The sequence below is a fragment of the Bufo gargarizans genome, chromosome 3 (genome assembly GCF_014858855.1).
Source record: "Bufo gargarizans isolate SCDJY-AF-19 chromosome 3, ASM1485885v1, whole genome shotgun sequence".
Classification (NCBI taxonomy): Eukaryota; Metazoa; Chordata; class Amphibia; order Anura; family Bufonidae; genus Bufo; species Bufo gargarizans.
The window spans coordinates 11,068,259-11,092,412 of NC_058082.1; the positions used below are offsets into that span (position 1 = coordinate 11,068,259).

Below are 24,154 nucleotides of genomic sequence, written 5' to 3' on the forward strand. Positions count from 1 at the left end.
GGAGGTACCGGAATGCGCAGTGAGAATAGAGTGGTGGTGCGCATGCCTGACCACAGCTTCATTCCCTTATGGCACTGCTGCTATCTCCGACAGTCATGTGGCGCTCACTGCTCAGGGGTGGGGCACATCCAGATTTCCATTAGAAGTTTTACTTTTTTTTTCCTTCTTTTTTTTTATCATATTGTCAGAATATAAAGTAGCTCTCCCCCCAGGAAGAAGGAAAGTTAAATGGTTTTGAGCCACAGAGTTGTCCACACCCCTATATTTTTTTGTCGGCACTTGGGTATAAATGTGTTTCCAGATCACCTCTTAAGTGCTTTCACATCTTTCCACTAACTCTTGGATAAACTTAATGGACATGCCTTGTTTTAGCTGTGCTACCCATATAACTCTATGCAACTGCTTGTACAGATGCCTTGCATTCACCTACTTATCACAGGCGACACGTATGTCCTAGGTCTGGCGAAGAATGCTGCTTCACCACCTCTTGTTTTCACAGAATTCTGAAGATAATGAATATGAAGCAGATTGGACGCAACTACTACAACCCGAACGATGCGACAGAAGTCAGAGCTCACCGGTAACGTAATCGGCAGTATTGTATTTGTACAATCCGGGAAACACCTCCCTGTAATCTGTGAGGAAGCAAGAAGCCATATTGCAGTTTCCAGGCATTCAAAATTTTGCAATTTTCTTGAACTTTTCTGCTACCCACAACACTTAAAAAAAAAAGTGGGAGGGTTTTAGCAGAAAGGGCAGGGCCTCCTTGACCTACCGTAACATAAATACGTCCAACATACTTTACTCCAGAAAACTGTGCCTATTCTTTTATTTTTTTTTCCCCGGAGCCGCGAACCGGAAGTTCGGGGCGGCACTCCGGAAATGCGGATGCAAACAGCACACTGTGTGCTGTCCGCATCCTTTCCTGCCCCATAGAGAATGAAAGGGCCTGTACCCGTTCCGGATAATTGCGGAAGGGGCGCGGATACATTCTACGTACGTGTGACCCTTAGTATTTACACCTATAATTAATCTGGACAAGTTTGTAAATGATGTACACTTTTCAAGCCTTTTAAATCTAGAACCTGTGTCTTCTTGGTATTACTTTTTGTTTCACCCTTCTCATGTCCCATCAGACTTGCCATCTGGCCTGGTTTTTCCACATCTATCCTCCAGTATGAGTGCAGCATCATGTTGGGCATTGATGTCAGCCATAAAGTTCTCAGGAATGAAACTGTTCATGACCTGATGTCAAATATCTTTTCGTCGTGTGGCCCTCAGAAATTCCAAGATATTTGCATCAAAGAACTTATTGGACAGATCGTACTGACCAAGTAAGTGACTGAGCATGTGCAGCCTAGCTCTGATGATGCTCTGTAGATCCCAGTTGTTTGTAGTGGAACGGTCTCGCTGTATTACTGTCTCTTTCCAGTCATATTGTGTATTTCTCTTATAAAACTCAGACGTTGCACAATTATTAGAGAGAACATTGCCTCAAATATGTCCGTGAGTCGTCCTCTTCTGACATTTTAAAACTGCCCGAATAGAATTATCGGTTTTTCGGTAACCATCAATGTGGCTATCATTACTCCTTCCAAAAGGGTTAACACGCATCTGTGCTGCAAAGCAAACTTGGCCAATTGTGCCCTTATGGGTGGAAAGGTGGCATTTGATAGGGGCTGCCCAGAATTTAACAACACTATGGCGGCTTTATTCAATGAATCGCATCACTTGTCTCCCACAGGTAGTCATAGCAGCTCAGCCCCATTCACTTTAGCGGAGCCAAGCTGCAATGCCAGAGACAGCATTTATAACTGTCCAGGAGACATCCACATGAGAAATGTCTGCTAGAGGCTGACAGATTTTAATATACCATAATCCATATTCTGAGTTGTGAGCATTGGTCTAAAACACGTTCTACTTTTTGGCAGATACAACAATAAAACCTACCGTATAGATGAAATCGCCTGGAACATGACTCCGGAGTCTACATTTAAGAAGGCAGATGGAAGTGAGATCAGCTTTGTGGACTACTATAAAAATGTAAGATATGCGATTTGTGAAAGTTTTGGAGATTTGGGTCCCAAACTGTGCACAAACTTCTGTCACTCAGTAGAACTGCAAAGTGATTCATTAGAACCTTCAAAGGGGTTGTTCAGGGTATTTTTTTTATTAAATTCCCCTCCTCTCAGCAGGACCTGTGAAGAAATCCATACTCGCCTGCTCTGGCTCTGTTGGTCCACCACTGTCTTTACTGGTCCCCACTTGTAAACTTCATTTACAGACAGAATCACGTGCACTTCTGCAAAGGACGGCCATAGCGGTGACATGTTCTCAAGTGAGACATGACCTAGCACCTGCGGTACAAGTCACAGCTGAGGCCGGTCATTTGCTGTAGTGGTGCACGTGACCCCATCCAGGTTTACATTCAGGCATTGGAAGTGCATTAACGCCAGCCCATGGCTCATAGAGCCAATCGGCGGGGCGCAGGTAAGTATAGTTCCTCTTAGGCCTCATGCACACAACTGTCCTATTTTTTGCGGTCCGCAAACCGCGGATCCGCAAAAAACAGAAGCCGCCCGTGTGCCTTCCCCAATTCGTGGAACGGAGTGCTGTCCACATCTTTTTCAGCCCCATTGAAGTGAATGGGTCCACGCGCAAAAACTGCGGCTCGGATGCGGACCAAAACAGCGGTCGTGTGCATGAGGCCTTAATGGTCCAAATAGATGGATGTGTGAGGGATTTAAAGACAAAAGATCATAGACAACGTTTTAATAGTGTTAGTATTTATTACCACCTTGTATAGTGATCTCCTTTAGATCTGCTGTTTGCTTTGTGATTAATCTCTCATTTGTTCTGCAACCCCGCAGCAATACAATGAACATATCAAAGACCTGAGTCAGCCGCTAATTGTCAACATCCCACGGAGAACCAAGCCGGGTGTCACGAATGGCGCTATTGTTTTGGTTCCTGAGTTATGTAGTATGACAGGTGAGCGGCTTTTATTTGCTGCACCCCATTATAATTCTCGTTTCACAGAATAAATGCGGCATCCGTGTTACTAACTGTGCTTGCTTACAAAGAGGCAGGTACCTGTTACTTTGAAGCAACTGGGACTTGCAAACGTCAAGAAAATCTCTTTGAAATTAAGTCTATACTATGGCTGTGTTCTAGAGTAAGAAACATGCACAACGTATGCCGTCCCAATCTTCCCATCAGGCCAATGGAACCAGCCAGCACCAGGCTAGCCAACTGTGAACTGCGAGCAGAGGCCACAGGGTAGAACTGCCAACAGGGGGAGATGGCAGGATGTGGGCTTGGAAGCCTGGCTCAGCTCATGCAGTTCCTCCTTCTCTCCTCTTCACAGGCTGTGGCCTTGTTAGTGTGCCTAGCTGGGAGCAGCGGTCTCTTCTGCCACCTGTACACAAGAACTAACTATATTAAATGCCTTTTTGTGTTCTGTTACCTTTAGACTCTTGCATCCCCAAAAATCACACTGTAAATTGAGGCTGCACTGTAAAATGCTAGCAATATAATTTCTAATTGTAAATATAATTGGGAAAATAAGAAGTTTGAGTGAAATCCCACATCTGATTGTTCAGAGGTATTAGCAATTTTTTTGTTTGCTAATGATTAATATTTTTGCAGAACTTAAAGCAACACCTGCATTTATTTTCCTCTATATTGCAGAGGCATTATGAAAGAGGGTCTTATGTATAAGCATTTCCTTCATAGGCTAGCTGGCATCTTGGTTAAGTTTTCCCCTCTAATATGGTTCCTCTCATGCAGTCTTCTATTGACATCATGCCTGTGGCTTTGCTGAGAGGGTGTGTAGTCTCATCACTCTGTCTAAAGCAGGCATCCTCAAACTGCGGCCCTCCAGCTGTTGTAAAACTACAACTCCCACAATGCCCTGCTGTAGGCTAATATCTGTAGGCTGTTCGGGCATGCTGGGTGTTGGTTTTGCAACAGCTGGAGGGCTGCAGTTTGAGGATGCCTGGTTAAAGGCAGCAAGTAATAGGGGGCAGAAGTTGTATCTCACTGATCTATCTCGCGCTACAGAGTCTGTGTATACTCTGATCCAGGATATTCTTATATGATGGAGCTTCAGCCTGCCTTTCCTTCCTCCTGCTAGTGATGGGTTTCTCCCTGTGAGCTTTTACAGGCAGGAGGCAAGAGATAGCAGTGTGAGGCTGTGTGTCATAGGATGCACTGGAGATTCTGCACACAACACCCCGCGATAGTATAGCCAGGCAGTGCGAGTCAGGGGAGTTTTAGCTAATCATTCTATAGACTTTCCTACCATATCATTGCTTTCCTGGTCTCTTAGACGGAGCAGATATGATGGCCACCATGTATACATGAGGGGGCATACAGAGGGCAGTCTGTCACCACTATATGACCATATACAGCGCTTACATAGCTCTATAGCACACCTGTACATGAATGTAATGGTACCTTTGTTATTTTCTTTAGACTTGCAGAAGCAGGAAAAAGCTGTTTAATTCATATGCAAATTAGCGCTCGCAAGTGCCATGGGGTGGCGTTCAGTGTGTAGAAGCCCAGACTGCTCTGCCTTCTTTCATGGTTACTCCTCCCCAGCCTTTGCCCTCCTATTCCCTTGTGTCATCCCTAGGTCCGGCTCAGCATTGATTTAGCTAGTGTGCATGCGCCGGCTCGGCGAAGCAGTGCGCACGCGCAGGAACTCTGCTGGAGAGCGGGCAAAGGAAGAGGCTGGGGAGGAGTAACGCTGAAAGAAGCCAGAGCAGCCTGGGCTCCTACATATGAACACCGCCCCATGGCACTGGCGACTGCTCATTTGCATATGAATGCAAAGTTTTTTTATGCTTCTGCAAGTGTAAAGAAAGTAACAAAGGTACCATTACAATCATGTACAGGTGTGCTACAGAGCCATGTAAGCGCTGTATATGGTAACATCGTGATGACAGACTCCCTTTAATTTATCTTAATGAAAAAAGTCAGATATTGAATGGCAATAAAAACATTTAAATTGAGCTAAAAACAATATGAAATAAGAGGGGGGGGGGGGGGGTGGAGCAAAAGGCAGAGGAGGTATTAGAGTGGTAGAGGGAGCTATAAAGAAGGATGGTGGAACTATTGTTCAGTCCCCCCAGGTGACTGGGATTTGAATCTGTAGATCCATGTTCGCAGATTCTGTACCTAAACTCATGGCAGTAGGTCTTGTTGATATAATCAAAAGGGCAGGGTCACTGACATCGATATTCCACCCGTCTTGTTTTACAGTTAAAGGGTTTCTACCACTTGCATATGACATATTTGGTGTTCAGACACTAGCGATCCGCTAGTGTCTGATGTACCATACAAGCTAATTATTACATTAATCCGTTCGGCCGTTTGGTTAAAAAAAAGGACTTTTATATTTATGCAAATGAGCCTCTAGGTGCTATGCGGGCGTTTTTCCAGCACCTAGAGGCTCCGTCTACCTTGCAGTTTGCCGCCCAGCGCCTCGCTCCAGCACGCCCATCTTCAACTCTATTCGATCCTCCCCCCTGCTTCAGCCTTCCGAAATCTCGCGCCTGCGCCGTTCGTCGTGGCATTCGGAGGCATTCGGCGCAGGCGCAGTCAATGTCTGACCGCTCCCTGCTCAGACATTTCCACTGCGCCTGCGCCGATGTCATCGGCACAGGCGCAGTGGAAATGTCTGAGCACGGAGCGGTCAGACATTGACTGCGCCTGCGCCGAATGCCGCGCCGAACGGATTAATGTAATAATTAGCTTGTATGGTACATCAGACACTAGCGGATCGCTAGTGTCTGAACACCAAATATGTCATATGCAAGTGGTAGAAACCCTTTAAAGGATAACTGTCACACTTAGACCCTAATTTCAATTTTCATATATGTAGTTACTAATAACATGATATTCCAGAATCAGTTACTATTAGACTGACTTACCCCATATTTAATAAGATTCAGCCCTTAGCAACCAGTCTGCATAAAACTGCAATTTCACTAATTAGTTAAGATGGCCGCCACTGCCCTCCCCCTGAGGCTAATCCCGCCTGCCCTCACTAGCCAGTAACAATAGCCCCCCAAAAGTGTCAGTAACCAGAGCTCTCCCCCCTAAAGGGTTAATCTCCTGCAGCACAAAGGGGTCCTCTTACCACATGTTGCTTTGATTTACACACCGACCAGACGGCAGATCTCCCTTCCCTGGTCTGCGCTGCTTCAACTCTGCTTCTCCAGCTCTGCTGAGTGAGGGAGCGTCTGCCAAGCGCAGGGACAGGGAGAAGTGCACACAGCCCAGGCACTGGTATCAGCTGCTGGGGAGGACCTGGCTTTAATCATTTACTTACAGTCCCTGGCTGTCAGTAATGTGACCTTGCCTGCTTCTGCGTCCTCCGTCCTTCAACACATACCTAGCAACACCATGCCTAGCAACACTATTTCTCGCCCATTTTCCTTGGGGGACACAGACCTTGGGTATAGCTCAGCTCCCTAGGAGGCGTGACACTAAGTAAAACTGTTAAGCCCCTCCTCCATCAGCTATACCCTCAGCCTGGAGATAGAGGCTACCAGTTTTAGCTTAGTGTCCAAGGAGGCAAGACACTCCCTGCTACTGCAGGGCTGTTTTCTCCTTGTTATTTTATTTTATTTTCTAATTTTGTTATTTTATTTTTTCCTAGGGATACCAGAGACGCATTGGCCTCTCTGCTCTCCCGGGGTTGAGCTGCGCCAGTGCCAACTTATCTGCACTGCTGCCTCCCCCACAGAAGCAATAGGAGGATCTGGGCTGCAATGGCTCCCCTACATCCCGCCAGCTAGGGGGTCGCCCGCACGCAAAGCCCCTCTCCCAGCTTCCTGCCACTGCGGTGCCAGTAGCTGAAGGGGCGACCCTGCTGGAAGGAACTGAGGGTGAAGACAGGTGAGATGGCTATTCCAGCCCATACCCCGTCCCTATCGGCAAGCATGTACCTCTGGGTAAGGGGGGCACCCGTGGTCGCTCATTCTGAGCGCTCCCCCTCCGTGTATCCTCGGCACCCCCACGCCGTTTTCCCCCACGCTGTTTCAGGCAAAAAGCTGGACATTCGGCATACTCTCTCCCTCTCTCCCTCCCGCCGCCGCCCGCTCCGTTCGAACGGGGGGCGGGGCTTATGCCCGACATGACCATATTGGGATCGGCAGGGCAGGGGACAATGGTGGCAGAAGGTCACCCACCTGGGAAAAATCGCCGCACTCTTGGGGCCTGCGGGCCCTTTATTTCACGGCATCTGGCTTCTTCTTAGCCCTGCAAGTTTTTTTTTTTTCGGCAGCAGGGGGCGTTTACGCGCGCGCGTCATTTTGGGGGCGGAGTTAGTTTCTCCTTCACAGGAGACATTTCAAGCGCTGGAGGGGGCGGAGCTTGTTCCCCGCGCTTCTTCTGAGTTCTTCCCGCACTTCCTCACTCCTAGACAGGAAGCTGGGACACGTGGGGGACTCTGAGCTCCTGGTACATCGCTCGGCTTCTGTGGGCGCTATCTGCAGGCTCTCTGCTGTTTGCTGCTCCCTGCTGCTGCTGCTGATCCTTCTCTACTCCTGACGTTCTTCTGAGGCACTGGTAGGACAGTTAACCCTCTCCTAACCCTCCTGGTCATAGCTGCTATATCCCTTGTGGTCTCTGTATTGGGGTACGACCACTTTTTTTCAGCATGTCAGATCCCACGGGTGCCCCCAAACCCTGGTACCATGCCTGTACCGCCTGTAAGGAACTTTTTCCGCGTGGGCAATCGGAGCCGCATTGCCTTGCATGTCAGGCCCCGATGCAGGGCCCGCTTCCCGCTGCACCCCCCGGTGCCTCTGAACCCCCTGACTGGGCTAGGTCTCTGTCTCAGGCGGTGGAAAGCCTTACACACGTAGTGGGCCGTCTCGTGGATAGACCGCCTCTCCCGCAGGCTGCCACAATCCCTGTCGCACCCGCTGGGACTACCGTTTCTGCCGCCCCCACTGGTTCCCTGCCTCCCAGCGAATCTTCCAGGGCCCGGCATATTCAGAAACGTTCAAGGGTTGAGCGCACATCTCCAGATGCTTCGCTCTCTCCGCCATGCGTGCGAGCTCAGTCAAGTCTATCCTCTCAAAGGGATACGCCTTCTGAGGGAGAACTGGCGGATTCGGACGTGGACATGGACTCAGAGCTTCCGTCCAAATTGGCGTCCGCGGTGGGGCATCTTATCACTAGCATCCGTGATACCTTTCACATACACGATGACCCCCCCAGCTCTGAACAGGCCGGCGTGTCCTTTCTCCGCCCCAGACAGGCCTCCAAGGTCTTTCCCATCCACGCTGATTTTTCTTCTGTGGTGTCCAAGGCTTGGACCCAGCCTAACGTCCGCTTTGTTACACCCAAAAAGCTGGACATTTGTTATCCCTTTCCAGCGGATTCTGTGACCACGTGGACGTCCCCGCCTAAGGTTGATCCTCCCGTGGCTCGCCTGTCCAAAAGCACTCCTATTCCTGTACAAGACGGATCTTCCCTCCAGTCTGCTGAGGACCGTCGTACGGAATCCCTCTCCAAGGCCATATTTACTGCCTCTGGTTCGGCCCTTAGACCGGTCTTTGCCTCCGCCTGGGCTGGTAAAGCGGTCTCTGGGGTTTGCAACTGGAACAGGAGTTAGGGTCGGACGTCCCTCTACAGGACCTCCGTTCCTTAGCCCAACTAATTGTCCAGGCCGGACAATTTGTCTGTGAGGCCTCTCTTGATGCGGGTGCCCTCATTGCCCGTTCCTCTGCCCTGGCAGTTTCTGTCAGGAGGGAACTCTGGCTGAAGGTTTGGGCGGCGGACGCCGCTTCCAAACGCTCTTTGGCCGGCCTACCATTCACGGGTTCCCGCTTGTTCGGAACCCGTCTGGACGAACTTATATCTGAGGCCACGGGTGGGAAGAGTACTCGCCTCCCCCAGTCCAGGCCGAGGGGCGCCCCCCCGTGGTCGCGCTGGTTCGTCCCGTTTTCGGTCCTTTCGCAAGCCCACCGGGTCTAGACCCGCGGCCAGTTCTTCTTCCTCTGGCCCAGCCCAGGATAGACGCAAGAAGCTGTTTTTTCGGACGCAATCTACCTGGCGCAAGCCCCAGCCCACACGGGCTCCCACAGGCCAGCAGCCCTCTGCCTGAAGGTGTGCCCCCACCCACCCGGGTGGGGGGCCGCCTTCTCCTGTTCAGGAACGTATGGCGGGCCCACATCTCAGACGCATGGGCGCTCGAGATTGTATCTTGCGGATACAAGATCGAATTTGCGTCCATTCCGCCAGACCGTTTCTTCCGGTCCCGTCCTCCGCGGGATCCAGTACGAGCGGCCGCCTTCTTCGCGGCCATTCGCTCTCTAATGGACAAGGGTGTCGTCGCCCCCGTGCCTCCGACGGAAAGGTTCAGGGGGTTCTACTCGAACCTCTTTGTGGTTCCCAAGTGCGACCGATCTTGGACCTAAAGCGCCTGAACCATTTTCTCCAACTGCAGAGATTCCGGATGGAGTCTCTCAGGTCCGCAGTGGCCTCCCTGGAAAGAGGGGATTTCATGGCCTCAATCGACGTTCAGGATGCATATCTCCACGTTCCGGTTGCTCCATGTCATCACCGCTTCCTGCGCTTCGCGGTGTGGGACGATCACTTCCAATTCGTCGCCCTTCCCTTTTGGTCTGGCGACGGCTCCTCGAGTATTCACCAAGGTCCTGGCCCCCGTCTTGGCCCTTCTGCGTTCAAGAAGTGTTTTTCTTCTCCCTTACTTGGACGACATCTTGGTCAAGGCACCCTCCTTCTCTCAGGCATCCGGCAGTGTGGAACTCACTCTGGAGACCCTGACGCGGTTCGGTTGGATCATCAACCACCCCAAGTCTTCCCTTACCCCCTCCAGACGGCTGATCTTCCTGGGGATGCTCCTGGATACGGAGTTGGCGGAGGTCCGCCTCCCGTCGGACAAGCGTCTGGCCCTTTGCGGGTCGGTTCGCAGTCTCCTCCGTCATCACCGCCCTTCCCTCAGATCCAGCATGCGGTTGTTGGGGAAGATGGTTGCCTGTTTCGAAGCGGTGCCGTTCGCACAATTCCGATCCCACACCTTTCAGAGGGCAATTCTGTCGGCCTGGGACAAATCACCGAGGAGTCTGGACAGGACCTTTCTTCTGCCTCCCCTGGCTCGGGCTTCCCTCAGCTGGTGGTTGCATATCCCTCTACGGGGGAAGTCCTTCCTCCCACTGAACTGGCTGGTGATTACCACCGATGTCAGCTTACGGGGGTGGGCGGGGGGTTTTCCCTCCCCGGTCCGTCCAGGGCGTTTGGTCTCTATCGGAGTCCAGACTTCCAATCAATATTCTGGAACTGAGGGCGATTCTTCTGTCCCTCAGACACTGGACCCATCTACTGAGGGGCCACCCTGTTCGGGTCCAATCGGACAATGCCACGGCTGTGGCATACATAAACCATCAGGGAGGCACTCGCAGCGATGCTAGAGTTGACCCTCATTCTCCTCTGGGCGGAGACGCACGTGCCGGCCTTATCCGCGATTTACATCCCGGGGGTGGACAACTGGGCGGCGGATTTCCTCAGCCGGTCCACCATCGACCCGGGAGAATGGTCCCTGCACCCAGAGGTGTTCGAAGCCCTTTGTCTTCGCTGGGGTCGCCCCGACGTGGACCTCATGGCTTCCAAATTCAACCACAAGGTCCCCCTATACCTGGCCAGGGCACGGGACCCGAAGGCGTATGGCGCCGACGCGCTCGTCCTTCCTTGGCGCGAATTCTCCCTTCTGTACGTCTTTGCTCCTTTCCCCCTCCTGCCACGGGTTCTTCGGAGGATCGCGGCAGAGGGCGTTCCCGCGATTTTAATCGCCCCGGATTGGCCCCGCCGGTCTTGGTACGCCGACCTAATGTTGCTGTTGGCAGACGCACCGTGGCCACTGCCCTCCAGGGAAGACCTTCTCTCTCAGGGACCGATCTTCCACGAGCATTTAGGCTTGCTACGTTTGACGGCGTGGCTATTGAGACCGCCGTCTTAACGCAACGGGGTTTCTCCGCGGACGTGGTCCGCACCATGATCCGTGCTCGTAAGCCCGTATCCTCTAGGATCTACTATCGGGTTTGGAGGTCCTATCTGGGGTTCTGTGAGTCCCGGAGCATCCCTCCTCTCCGATTCTCTCTTCCCACACTCCTGTCCTTCCTCCAGTCGGGTCTGGACCTGGGGCTGAGCCTCAGTTCTCTGAAGGGACAGATTTCGGCGCTGTCTATTCTTCTCCAGCGTCCCCTGGCTCCTCTAGGGCCAATTAAGACCTTCTTACAAGGGGTGGCTCACTCTGTTCCGCCGTACCGCCCTCCAGTTCCTTCCTGGGACCTGAATGTGGTGCTCTCGGCGCTTCAATCCGCCCCCTTCGAGCCTTTACGGGAAGCCTCCCTTCGTTTTCTGTCCTGCAAGGTCATCTTTCTTGTGGCCATCACGTCTCTCCGACGGGTGTCGGAGTTAGCGGCTCTTTCTTGCTCCGACCCTTTCCTGATCTTCCACCAGGATAAGGTTGTGCTTCGGCCTGTCCCGACCTTCCTGCCAAAGGTGGTTTCCGCCTTTCACATCAATGAGGACATCGTCCTTCCGTCGCTCTGTCCCTCTCCTTCCCACCCCAGAGAACGGGAACTGCACCGTCTGGATGTGGTCAGGGCGTTGAGGATTTACTTGGTCACCGGATCCTTTCGGCGCACGGACTCCCTGTTTGTGGTTCCGGAGGGTTCGCGCAAGGGTTTGGCGGTCTCCAAAGTGGCTATTGCCCGTTTCATTAAACTGGCGGTGTCTGAGGCTTATCGAGCCAAGGGCAGGGCTCCGCCTTTCGGCATCACTGCTCATTCCACCAGAGCAGTCGGAGCTTCCTGGGCGCAGAGGCATCGGGCCTCGGCTGAACAGTTGTGCAAGGCAGCCACTTGGTCCTCTCTGCACACTTTCACAAAGTTCTATAGAGTGCATACGCATGCATCAGCGGATGCTGCTTTGGGCCGCCTGGTTTTGCAGGTAGCGGTTTCCTGATACTCTGGTGTTCCGCCTTGGGGTTGTGGTCCCTCCCTTCTTGGACTGCTCTTGAACGTCCCAAGGTCTGTGTCCCCCAAGGAAAATGGGCGAGAAAAGGAGATTTCTGTATAACTTAAATCTCTTTCTCGCTCTTCCTTGGGGGACACAGCACCCACCCTTCTGTGTTTGGTTACGGGGTTATGGTTTGGCGCCCCGTTGGGTTGCTGGCTGGTTGTTCCCGTTATTGGTTGTTTTCCTTTCACTACTTGGACACGCAACTGGTAGCCTCTATCTCCAGGCTGAGGGTATAGCTGATGGAGGAGGGGCTTAACAGTTTTACTTAGTGTCACGCCTCCTAGGGAGCTGAGCTATACCCAAGGTCTGTGTCCCCCAAGGAAGAGCGAGAAAGAGATTTAACTGGTAAGTTATACAAAAATCTCCTTTTTAAGCACAGGTAAAAATAGGCAGTACAGGGAACAAAACTGTGGAATTAAGGGGTAATTGAATACACAGTGAAAAGTTTGAAATGGGGCCACCAAGAGATATTAATCACCGCAATCCAATACTCCAAAAAAAATAAATGACAGTTATACTTTAAGGCTTCTTTCACAATGGCGTTATGATTCTCAGCCGTATTAACGCTAGCAAACGCTGCAGTTTTTGTCAAGCCTCACGGCACGTTTGCCGTACTGTGGCCGCATCTCCGACCCGTCCTTATCATAGTGAATGAGGCCGGAGCGGTTTTCCAGTGGCACACGTGTGCTAGCGTTAGCACAGATCCGGCAGGGGAACAACCTGCTGGAAAATCTTAACGCTAATGTGAAAGAAGTCTAACATAGTACCTGATGTTATAGATTTAATATGTAACAGAGGAGGCATTGGTTTTAATGACTGAGACATAGTCACCTGCTTTGCATGAACAGCAATAATAATTTATAATACATACCAAGGGGTCGTGATCAAGCCACGTACCAGACCCTATTGGGTGGGCATAGTGGCTGTGAACCAGCCTATCCCCTAGACTCCTAACCCTTAAGTATGTGATGCTTGGGTGATGTGGAATAGCATCGGAGAGATCAGGACCCATCAAAAGAATGGGCCAGTATTTATTAATGATCTTTCTGGTCTGTCTGCTGCATCCTAAGTGGAAATAAGCCCGATCGCGCTCTAGTCAGTTGTGGGGTCTTTTGGGGATGATCACCTGCATCACCTAATATCGGGGATTACTGGATTTAGTAAGGTGTCTTCCAGATGGGTCCATCCCCTTTGTCTATAAGGATCACATTTTCTGTAGTGCACTAGTCATAACCCTGCTGAATGCTCGGCAGGATGTTGGCCCCATTTGCAGAAACCCATATTCACATCATTTTCACAGGTCTGACTGACAGAATGCGAAGCGATTTCAACGTCATGAAAGATCTCGCCGTTCACACCCGTCTACCACCAGACCAGAGGGAACAGCAAGTGGCGAAGTTCCTGAACTACATCCACAAGTAAGTTGCCTCGTGTGTGGTGAGCTGGGTGCCTGCCACCGATCTGCCATATCCCTGTTGAGGTAGTCACTGGCCCTTCTATAGGAACAGCAAGTTGGAGGATTATTTTTTTTTTATTCTTTTTATTGTAATTTGCAAATTACAGTACATATAAATAAAAGGTAAAACAAAAATATATATAAATAACTTAACATTAATAAGACACAGGTGTAACATACGCACGTATTTTATAAATATTTTAAATATTTTGTTTCCCTAGTGAGAGTTTCTATGGGGCTGTGCACAATGGCGTTGATTTTCACGCATCACTTGTGTGTTCCGTGAAAATCGCAGCATGCTCTATTTTGTGCGTTTTTCACGTTCAACGCAGGCCCCATAGAAGTGAATGGGGCTGCGTGAAAAACGCAGGCAAGTGCGGATGCGGTGCGATTTTCACGCATGGTTGCTAGGAGATGATCGGTATGGGGACCAGATCATTATATTATTTTCCCTTATAACATGGTTATAAGGGAAAATAACGAAATTTTTGTGAAACTCGCCTGTAAAATCTCTTTCTCGCGTAGTTCATTGGGGGGACACAGGGCCGTGGGTATAGCTTGCTGCTGCCACTAGGAGGCGACACTAGGCTGAAAAAAGACTTAGCTCCTCCCCTGCAGGCTATACCCCTCCCAGCCTGAAGAGAGCATGTCAGTTTGTGCTCAAGCAGTAGAAAACATGTGGCAAGAAAAGGAGAATGCAACAGACACCGGCGGAAGCGAACCCGCTAAACACCCGACCGGCAACCAGACATCCCTACCAACACTAATAAATACTGGGTGGGTGCTATGTCCCCCAATTTTACAGGTGAGTTTCACAAAAATCTCGTTTTCTCGCTGGTATCATTGGGGGACACAAAACCGTGGGACATCCTAAAGCAGTCCACGGGGAGGGAAAAAAGTCCACGCCCATGGAGTAACACCCTCGAGAATGCTTAATGCACTAATGCCTGTAAGACCCGGCGAGCCGGAGCAGCACTGGCAATGCCTAGGAAACACCTGGCAAAAAACTTGGTGAACGCGCGCCAGGAAGACCAAGGCGCTGCCTTATACAACCGCGAAGCTGATGCAGGGTAAAACATGTATCTCACAAAGAGTTGACCACTGGTCAGATGTCCCAAACTCCACCGGGCAGTGCCTTGCTCCGGGAGCGGAATGCCTAAGCAGCCGCCAAAAGATCCACCTGGAACACCCCTTGGAGACCATCGAGTCCTTCCAATGGCCTCCAGGAATGACCAGGTAAAAATCTGCACGGCGGAAAGAGCTAGTCATGGACAAGCAAACCTCCGAGCTCGAATACATCCTGATGGAGAGCACACTCTCTCGAGTGCGAGGGAAAAGGAAAAAGAAGGGAAAACAATGTCCTGTCGACATAGAAGGCCGCGACTAAGGGCCCTTTCACACTTGCTGTTGTCCGGATCCGGCGTGTACTCCACTTTCCGGAATTACACGCCGGATCCGGAAAAACGCAAGTGAACTGAAAGCATTTGAAGACTGATCCGTCTTCAAAATGCTTTCAGTGTTACTATGGCAGCCAGGACGCTATTAAAGTCCTGGTTGCCATAGTAGAAGTGGGGAGCGGTATACTTACAGTCCGTGCGGCTCCCGGGGCGCTCCAGAATGACGTCAGAGCGCCCCGTGCGCATGGATGACGTGTTCCATGTGATCACGTGATCCATGCGCTTGGTGCGCCCTGACGTCACTCTGGAGCCGCACGGACGGCAAGTATGCTGCTCCCCCGCTCGCCGCTACACTTTACCATGGCTGCCAGGACTTTAGCGTCCTTGCAGCCATGGTAACCATTCAGAAAAAGCTAAACGTCGGGTCCGGCAATGCGCCGAAACAACGTTTAGCTTAAGGCCGGATCCGGATCAATGCCTTTCAATGGGCATTAATTCCGGATCCGGCCTTGCGGCAACTGTTCAGGATTTTTGGCCAGAGCAAAAAGCGCAGCATGCTGCGGTATTTTCTCCGGCCAAAAAACGTTCCGTTCCGGAACTGAAGACATCCTGATGCATCCTAACGGATTTCTCTCCATTCAGAACGCATTAGGGTAATCCTGATCAGGATTCTTCTGGCATAGAGCCCCGACGACGGAACTCTGCCGGATCCGGACAACGCAAGTGTGAAAGGGCCCTAATGGGCGGAGCACTGCCTTATGCAAGTACCTGATAAGAAAAATAAAATGTACGTACAAGAAAAGGCACTTCCAACTCCCAAATTCGTTGGAATGGAAAAACTTGCCCCCAGGAATGCCACCTTCCCAGAAATAAAAAGAGGGGAAGAAGATTTACAGAGAGAGGTCATGTCCCTCACTGAAGGCCACCAAACGACCCATTGGTCGCCTCGACGAAACCAGGTAGCTGGCCCTAACTCCAGATGCAGAACCAAAAAACCCAAGGCACGGGATACACCCCTGCTAAAGAGACTCTCCACAGAAGCGGTAGATTGGCAGACCGATGCCCCAGAGCCGAAGACGCTTGCGGGGAGACTGAAAAGCTGGTTGATAACCCACCGAAAAAATTAATAAAAAAAAAGGCTGAATCAGACACGGCCCACCGTGGCCAAGGAACCAATACATATGAGATAGTTAGGGTAAATCTGATGTGAGAACCACCGACTGTGAGGATTTCAGTCAGTGACCATATATTGACAGCGTGGTAACGCAGCTCGCCGAACATTTCGACTAGACCCAGATAAGAGAAATACCCCTGTTGGATAGAGTGCGATGACTACGTCCAACGCCCCACCCGTACCAGGGAACAAAGGTCAGATAGAAAAAAAATTATGAGGGGCGTCCAGAGCAGCGCCACGCATGGCTACTAGTCAGGTAGAAAACGGGGAGAGACAAGCAACCAGCGGTTCGAGGAGTAAGAAGAAATAGAAGGCTCCCAGAACGAAAAGTCCATCAGCAGTGGTAATGCATGAAGGAGCCTCTGCTCCGCCTGGCGTGGTGAGTCTCATAGTCGACCCACGGAATGGGCAGAAAAAAGGTATGATCATCATCGGACTGATCTGACAGACATTACCCATGTCGTAAAAGAAATAATTGTAGATACAGGTAGCACACCCAGGATCAGTATGAAGAATTCGCCTGTAGAAAGAGGGTGTGAAGGCGTCATAGTCCACCAGCTGGGACTGGAAACAATACCCCGTGCAAATGCAGATGAGGGAAAAGTAGTAACATAGGAGCCAGCCAAGGCTTGCAGGGTGGCCGTGAACCCGGAGCCAAAGAAGGAAAAAGATGGAAGGAGAGAAGCTCATTCCCCATTATACAGGAGAAGCCACGAGGATAGTGGCGGTGCCATACACCGCCTAAGAATGAACCCATACAAGGGGAACCGCAAGACTATGGCTAGCATCATATTCCAGCTGAGGAGGGGGCCACACGGCAGAGGCCACCGAATGTAGGCGCTAGAAAAAAACGCCACCAAATGAAGGAGCTTTGGAGGAAGAACCCTAGTATGACGAGACACGCAAAGACCCCCTCGTATCATTGTAGCCACAGTATATTCTGTCAATGCTGAGGGGAAGGTCTGAGGACTTGCAGTATAAGCTATGGAACCCTACTGCCCCAGGTAAGTAGAGCTAGTCTAGCACACCCCACCAGACAAGGGTGCCGAACAGGAGCGACCAACAAGCTAGCGTCAGGGAAGAACCCTACTTGAGGGGGGACGCCCACTGCAACGGCTACGACCCTTAGCACCAGCGTAAAAGGTGCCCACGCGTAGGAAAACACTGTAAAACTTAAACCAGAGTGTCAGCATACCCACTTTCCCAGATGAGGAGTGGGACTAGAAAATAGTCAGTACGACCCTCGACTCGTCGGAGAGGAATCACAATATCATGTGCAAAGGCGTACGCCCTTTTACATTATAGAGGACAAAATACCATGACCAAATAAGATGTGGTCTGTAGGATACTGACGTGTTGCCAGTAACACCCTGAGAGGACAGAGGGTGATATATTCAAGGACCAAACCAGTATCGGCAAGAAAAAGGGCCACAATGGGAAAATAGCCACGGTATCCACTGTAGGTCTCCATAGTTACCAGATGAAGAGTCCAGGGCACCAAAAGAAGCTAAACCCTCTAGAGCCCTGGCACAGCAGAGGTGCAGCATCTCAAGATGCTTAGTCATCCCCCCATTAGCGATCCCTACTGAAAGGGTAAAAAAACAGTAAGCATGGAGGTGGCAATGTGATTAAAGAAACAACCTCCAGTGGAAGTGACACATTCCGCTCAAGGAAGGGGGTAGGGCAACCGTCAGAACTGTAACCAACGGTACTGGAAGTACCCCATCAATGGAGTTTGACAATGCCTACATCGAGCATTCCTTCGGTGGTAGTGCAACAATTCCGCCCAAAAGGGGGAACAACGCATACTGCAAGAACTGTATCTCGAGGAAGTGTAAGCACCCCTCCTAAGAAAAGAGGTGATGCATACTGCAGGAACTGAATCCAGTGGTGGACAGATTATGCCACTTAAAGAGGACCTTTCACTACTCTACAAATGAAAAACTAACTATACCTGTGGGCAGAGCGGCGCCCAGGGGTCCCCCTGCACTTACTAGTAAGTCTGGGCGCCGCTCCGTTCGCCCGGTATAGGCTCCGGTGTCTGCGCTCCCTCTGACTGATTTCTTGTAGGAGGCGGGTCCCTTGCTGCACTGCTGGCCAATCGCAGCGCACAGCTCATAGCCAGGCTATGAGCTGTGCGCTGCGATTGGCCAGCATTAGGAAAAGGGTATGCATATCGCGAGTCTAGTACCCGGAGAGAGTGCAATTACTCTACCTAGAGAGGGGTAATGCATACGGGAACACTGCCCTAACGCCACCTATGGAGGAGGCTAATGCATACGGTAAGTCTGGTATCCGTGGAACTGCAATTCCGCCACCTGCAGAAGGGGGAACGCCTACCGCCGGCGCTGAAGTTAGTGCCAGTGCCGTTAGTCCACCTATGGAAGGAGGTAATGTTTAAGGCAAGTACCGTATCCAGAAATAGTGCAAATACTCTGCCTAAGGAAGGGAGTAATGCATACGACAATACTGCTGCCTACCATGAACGCAAACTGGGAAGATTGCGCTGGGTAATAACAGAGTCTAAATCAGTGACCCCCCCCCTATCCCCTCGGACAGAACCTTCCCAGGGAGGAAGGGTGCGTATGAGCGTGACCCTGGGGAGGAAGGTTGGGGGTGCGGGAGTAACCGGGGCGGAATACAAACTGCTCTGGTCCGCCCGTGTGCAATCTTGACTCTCGAGTCTTGTCCATGGCAGCCGCAAACTGTCCTGGTGGGATTTATCGACCAAACTACCCAGGGGGTGCTATGGGAACTTCCAGAGGATCACTTACTGGACTGCGGCGGCGGTGTCTTTTCAACCAAACGACCCCGGAGGGTGAGTGGGAAGGTCCGGAGATGCTCCACTGGAGTGCTCAGGCAGTGCTCATCAACCAAGCAACCCGAGAGGGTGATTAGGGAAGGTCCGGAGGTCCTCCGTTGGATTGTGCAGGCAGAGCTATCAACCAAGCGACCCCGGATCCTGAGGATAGGTCATCAATATTAAAAGCCAGCAGAACCCCTTTAAATATTTATCGAAGTCTGTTTTAGGTAAATGGTATTGGGAAGCTCAATGGGTGAATGAGTGTAATTTATATTAGTTATTTGGGTCGGTTAGGTTATATTATTATAATTTTTTTTTTATTCTGTTTTTTTTCCCACTTGGAGAGATTGATATCTGGACAAATTGTTTTAATATATGTAATTGGCAATTGGTGTAGATTGATTTTGTCGGATATAGGATATTTATTGATATAATTTTCCCAGACTGGTTGTGTGGCTTTTATACTGAATATAGATTTTGTAGTGTTCCTTTTTTTTGGAGAGAGAGCTTCAGTTTTTTCTAGTGTCAATAGGAGGCAGGACCTCCCTGCTCTGCAGTGTAGCTCCTATCTTCTTTTTTTTTTTTTTTTCTCTTTTTTTTTCCTTTTTAGATGGGAAACAGCGGTCGCTTCGCCTCCCTGTTCTCCCGGGGGAGCACTCCAGCGTCCGCCACGCTGCCTCCTCCCCCATATAGTGATGGTTACCATGGCAACAGGACGCCTTCACAGGCTTCCTGCTGTCCATGGTGCTGATCAGACTTCTGCTAAAGGCAGAAGTCTAATCAGACTTTGTAAAGTGAAAATACAGTACACTATATAGTGTACTGTATTATACAGACTTCAGACCCACTGGACTTTTAAGAACCAAGTGGGTCTGGGTTAATTTTTTATTTTTTTTAAGTCATTAAAAATAACACATCACTGATTAAAAATTTTAAAAATAAACATATACAAATACACATGTTTGATATCATCGTGTCCGTAACGACCTGATCTATAAAACGTTAATGTTACCTTCACTGCACGGTGAAAGCCATAAAAAAAAAAAAAAAAACTAGAATGAAATTGAAATTTTCCCCACTTTACTTCCCAAAAAATTGTAATAAAAGTGATCAAAAAAGTCGTATGTACGCCAAAATAGTACCAATCAAACCGTCACCTCATCCTGCAAAAAATGAGCCCCTACATGAGACAATGGCCCAAAAAATAAAAATAAACTATGGCTTCCAGACTAAAACATAATTTTTTTGTTTCAAAAATGCTTTTTTATGTTAAATGTAAAAAATAAATAAAAAAAGTAGACATATTAGGTATCTCCGCGTCCCTAAGAACCTGCTCTATAAAAATACCACATGACCTAAACCCTGAGGTGAACACAATAAAAAATAAAAACAGTGTCAAAAAAGCCATTTTGTCACCTTACATCACAAAAAGTGTAATAGCAAGCGATCAAAAAGTCATATGCCCCCCAAAATAGTGCCAATCTAACCGTCATCTCATCCCAAAAAAATGATCCCCTACCTAATACAATCGCCCAAAAGCTGAAAAAACTATGTCTCTCAGACTATGGAGACACTAAAACATGATTTTTTTATTTTATTTTTTGTTTGAAAAATGATATTGTGTAAAAATAAAAGAAAGTATACATATTAGATATCGCCATGTCCGTAACCACTGGCTCTATAAAAATATCATATGACATAACCCCTCAGGTGAACACTGTCAAAAAAATTCAATAAAAACTGTGCTAAAAAAACATTGGTTTTGTCACCTTACGTCACTAAAAGTGCAACACCAAGCGATCAAAAAGGCTAATGCCCCCCCACAATGGTGCCAATCTAACAGTCACCTCATCCCGCAAAAAATTATACCCTACGTAAGGCAATTGCCCAAAAAAATAAAATTAAAATATGGCTCTGACTATGGAGACACTAAAACATTTTTTTTTGTGTAAAACTTAAATAAAATAAAAAAATACATATTAGGTATTGCCACGTCTGTAAGAACCTGATCTATAAAAATACCACATGACCTAACCCTTTAGGTGAACACTGTAAAATCAGTTGCAAGAAAAAGTATGTGAACCCTTTGGAGTTCTGGAGCCCAATTCACATCAGGCAATGCTTCTTGTGAAAAGCAAACCCAGAACTGGTGTGTGGTTTTTTTTTTTTTTTTTTTAGGGCAGGGCATCTGTAACCAACACCTCCAATCTCATCTCATTGATTGGACTCCATTTGGCTGACACCTCACTCCAATTAGCTCTTGGAGATGTCATTAGTCTAGGGGTTCACATACTTTTTCCACCTGCACTGTGAATGTTTACATGGTGTGTTCAATAAAAACATGGTAACATTTACTTCTTTGTGTGTTATTAGTTTAAGCAGACTGTGATTGTCTATTGTTGTGACTTAGATGAAGATCAGATCACATTTTATGACCAATTTGTGCAGAAATCCATATCATTCCAAAGGGTTCACATACTTTTTCTTGCAACTGTGTGTGTATATATGTATATGTGTATATATAACACACACACACACACACACACACACACACACACACACACACACACACACACACACACACACACACACTACATTTTCCGTGACTATGAAAATTGTAGATTCACACTGAAGGCATCAAAACTATGAATTAACACATGTGGAATTATATACATAACAAAAAAGTGTGAAACAACTGAAATATGTCATATTCTAGGTTCTTCAAAGTAGCCACCTTTTGCTTTGATTACTGCTTTGCACACTCTTGGCATTCTCTTGATGAGCTTCAAGAGGTAGTCACCTGAAATGGTTTTCACTTCACAGGTGTGCCCTGTCAGGTTTAATTAGTGGGATTTCTTGCCTTATAAATGGGGTTGTGACCATCAGTTGCGTTGTGGAGAAGTCAAGTGGATACACAGCTGATAGTCCTACTGAATAGACTGTTAGAATTTGTATTATGGCAAGAAAAAAGCAGCTAAGTAAAGAAAAACGAGTGGCCATCATTACTTTAAGAAATGAAGGTCAGTCAGTCCGAAAAATTGGGAAAACTTTGAAAGTGTCCCCAAGTGCAGTCACAAAAACCATCAAGCACTACAAAGAAACTGGCTCACATGCGGACCGCCCCAGGAAAGGAAGACCAAGAGTCACCTCTGCTGCGGAGGAGAAGTTCATCCGAGTCACCAGCCTCAGAAATCGCAGGTTAACAGCAGCTCAGATTAGAGACCAGGTCAATGCCACACAGAGTTCTAGCAGCAGACACATCTCTAGAACAACTGTTAAGAGGAGACTGTGTGAATCAGGCCTTCATGGTAGAATATCTGCTAGGAAACCACTGCTAACGACAGGCAACAAGCAGAAGAGACATGTTTGGACTAAATAACACAAGGAATTGACATTAGACCAGTGGAAATCTGTGCTTTGGTCTGATGAGTCCAAATTTAAGATCTTTGGTTCCAACCACCGTGTCTTTGTGCGACACAGAAAAGGTGAACGGATGGACTCTACATGCCTGGTTCCCACCGTGAAGCATGGAGGAGGAGGTGTGATGGTGTGGGGGTGCTTTGCTGGTGACACTGTTGGGGATTTATTCAAAATTGAAGGCATACTGAACCAGCATGGCTACCACAGCATCTTGCAGCGGCATGCTATTCCATCCGGTTTGCGTTTAGTTGGACCATCATTTATTTTTCAACAGGACAATGACCCCAACCACACCTCCAGGCTGTGTAAGGGCTATTTGACCATGAAGGAGAGTGATGGGGTGCTGCGCCAGATGACCTGGCCTCCACAGTCACCGGACCTGAACCCAATCGAGATGGTTTGGGGTGAGCTGGACCGCAGAGTGAAGGCAAAAGGGACAACAAGTGCTAAGCATCTCTGAGAACTCCTTCAAGACTGTTGGAAGACCATTTCAGGTGACTACCCCTTGAAGCTCATCAAGAGAATGCGAAGAGTGTGCAAAGCAGTAATCAAAGCAAAAGGTGGCTACTTTGAAGAACCTAGAATATGACATATTTTCAGTTGTTTCACACTTTTTTGTTATGTATATAATTCCACATGTGTTAATTCATAGTTTTGATGCCTTCAGTGTGAATCTACAATTTTCATAGTCACGGAAAATGTACTGTGTGTGTGTGTGTATGTATGTATGTATGTGTGTGTGTGTGTGTGTGTGTGTATATGTATATATATATATATATATATATATATATATATATATATATCTATCTATATCTATCTATCTATATCTATACACACATACACACACATATATATATATATATATATATATATATATATATATACATACATACATACATACATACATACACACAGTTGCAAGAAAAAGTATGTGAACCCTTTGGAATGATATGGATTTCTGCACAAATTGGTCATAAAATGTGATCTGATCTTCATCTAAGTCACAACAATAGACAATCACAGTCTGCTTAAACTAAACTTGTATTATCCTGGCCTGCCATCTGGTGGCCAAAATAAGAATTGTAGCATGAGCCCTTTCAGCCTGAATTGGCCACACGGGGCATCTGTAGGAAGCGCTTGCGGGTTTTTGTGCATTTAGGTGCCGTTATCTCACTTGATCACGGCATCTAAAGCATTTAATTACCGCGATTGGCATTATTGCCGGTCACTTTAATTAGCCGCAGGTCTCTGCTGTGTGAAACAGCAGAGATCTGCCGGCCATGTACAGCGCTGGTAGCGAACGGGTTAACATATACTTTAGTGGACGTTCTCTGCTTATACGTTACCTGGAGACAAACTGAGATGTGAACATAGCGAACTCTGATGTGTCGTTAACCGTAAGGCCCATTGAAACCCATAGAGTGCTGTAATAAGTACTGAGAACGCTGTATGGGGAATTTTCTGAATCTGCTCCAGTTCTTCCAATGAACTCTATCACATCACATTATTAAAGAGGACTTTTCACTGTTCCGGACATTATCGTATAACTAGCGGGTTGTGTAGTGCATACTGGTGGCATGTTACAGCGCTTACTAGTTTCTCTATGCAACGCTCCACTCACAACCAGGGAGAAGGTTAGCTGTTTTTTTCCTCCCTGGCTGTGATGATCTCCGCTGTAATTGGACAGCTCACAGCTGGAGATGCCCATTGAGAAACACGGCCTCTCCTCCTCCCTGTACCGATGGTATGAATTTACATGCCAGGCAGGAAACCAGTACAGGGGGCACAACCGGCGAACAGAGCGGTGCATAGAAAAACTAGTAAGCGCTGTAACATGACTT

The 24,154-nt window shown here is 48.6% G+C and overlaps 1 protein-coding gene across 2 annotated transcripts in view; it reads left to right on the top strand.

Annotated features, from left to right (window-relative positions):
* PIWIL1 (piwi like RNA-mediated gene silencing 1) overlaps positions 1-24,154 on the top strand; it is a 108,153-nt gene that overhangs the window by 24,004 nt on the left and 59,995 nt on the right. For both annotated transcript variants that reach the window (XM_044286371.1, XM_044286372.1), the window contains exons 7-11: positions 500-580; positions 1,137-1,334; positions 1,932-2,043; positions 2,871-2,991; positions 13,364-13,481. In XM_044286371.1, coding sequence (XP_044142306.1) covers positions 500-580; positions 1,137-1,334; positions 1,932-2,043; positions 2,871-2,991; positions 13,364-13,481 — 630 coding nt within the window. The remainder of the gene's footprint in view (positions 1-499; positions 581-1,136; positions 1,335-1,931; positions 2,044-2,870; positions 2,992-13,363; positions 13,482-24,154) is intronic.